The 1,135-nt window shown below is 42.8% G+C and overlaps 1 protein-coding gene across 1 annotated transcript in view; it reads left to right on the forward strand.

The window, feature by feature from the left end:
- The first annotated feature begins 224 nt into the window (after positions 1-224).
- LOC101860837 (acetylcholine receptor subunit beta-type unc-29-like) overlaps positions 225-1,135 on the forward strand; it is a 4,112-nt gene continuing 3,201 nt past the window's right edge. Inside the window, exon 1 of the mRNA XM_035971616.1 lies at positions 225-933. Within this exon, the coding sequence (XP_035827509.1) occupies positions 715-933 (219 nt within the window). The 5' untranslated portion in view covers positions 225-714. The remainder of the gene's footprint in view (positions 934-1,135) is intronic.

Here is a 1,135-nt window from a genome sequence, read left to right on the forward strand (position 1 = left end):
GGTGTTCTTTCATTTTCATTGGGGTTTTTTGGTTTACTCTTTCTATATTCATATTTCTTGGAAAAGTCAGTCATATCCCCTCCCCTCTTTTTATCCCCATTACCTCCCTTTCCCCAAACCCCACCTCGCCTAATAATATACTTTGGTCCGCTTTCTGTCTGAAATGTTGAGAAAAGCGGTGAGCATTACAGCCTAATTAGTTGTGTAGATGAAGGAGAGGTGAGGGTGTGATCTCCGCATCAAGACGGGGTTTGCGAGTTACGTGCGCGCAACAACAAAAATGTTACAACCAAAGCTCAATAAAAAACGTGGTCATTGACGCTCAAGACACGAAGAATTGTTGGACCTGAAATGGGTAGGCCTGCCTATTCGCACTGCAGGTCTGCCAGCAAGCGCAAAAAGTGAGCAAGGAAACTCGCAAGGCGAAGTACAAACACCGCAGAATACCTGTCTACCTGGAGCTGTCATCTCTGGCTCAGAGGTTGACGTGTAATGACCACCCAGTGTTCACGGTCGCCAGTTGCCGTTTTACATTCTGCCATACTCAGATCTGCGCGCTCATATGACTTAAAGCAGTTGAGAGTGCCGTGATACACTTACAAAAAAAAAAAGAAGGAAGAAGTGTTCAGACCTGTCCATGTTTTGATACTGTAAAAAGCATAATGTAAAATTTTGTTGTTTTTCTTTCGAAAAGTGAGACGGAAACAGACAAAAATGAATAAAGCACTAATACTTTACGTTCTCATAGGTATCTCAGTGAGCTCTGTGAGGTCGTCTAGTCCACCGGCGAACACTGTGAGAGACAGTACGGTGGATGCCTTTGTGAGGCTCAGGTCTTACGTTCAAAGCCTGCCGGCTCTGACCCACAAGATACCCCCATTGCTGGCCCAAGATGGTAACCTGACGGTCAACCTTTCCTACAATCCGGCTCAGGTTTGTTGGAAACTTATACATTTGGATGTTTATTTTTTGCTTGATTTTGTTTGGGGGTTTTGTTTTTTGTTTTTGTTTTTGTTGGGGGGGGGTTTCAGTTAGTTTGCTTTTTGTTGGTCGTTCTTTTTTGGTTTGTTTTGTTTTGTTTTGTTTTGGTTTGGTTTTTGTTTGTTTTTGTTTTGTTTTATTTTTGGGGGTTTTG

This window comes from Aplysia californica, unplaced genomic scaffold, assembly GCF_000002075.1.
Source record: "Aplysia californica isolate F4 #8 unplaced genomic scaffold, AplCal3.0 scaffold00471, whole genome shotgun sequence".
Taxonomy (NCBI): Eukaryota; Metazoa; Mollusca; class Gastropoda; order Aplysiida; family Aplysiidae; genus Aplysia; species Aplysia californica.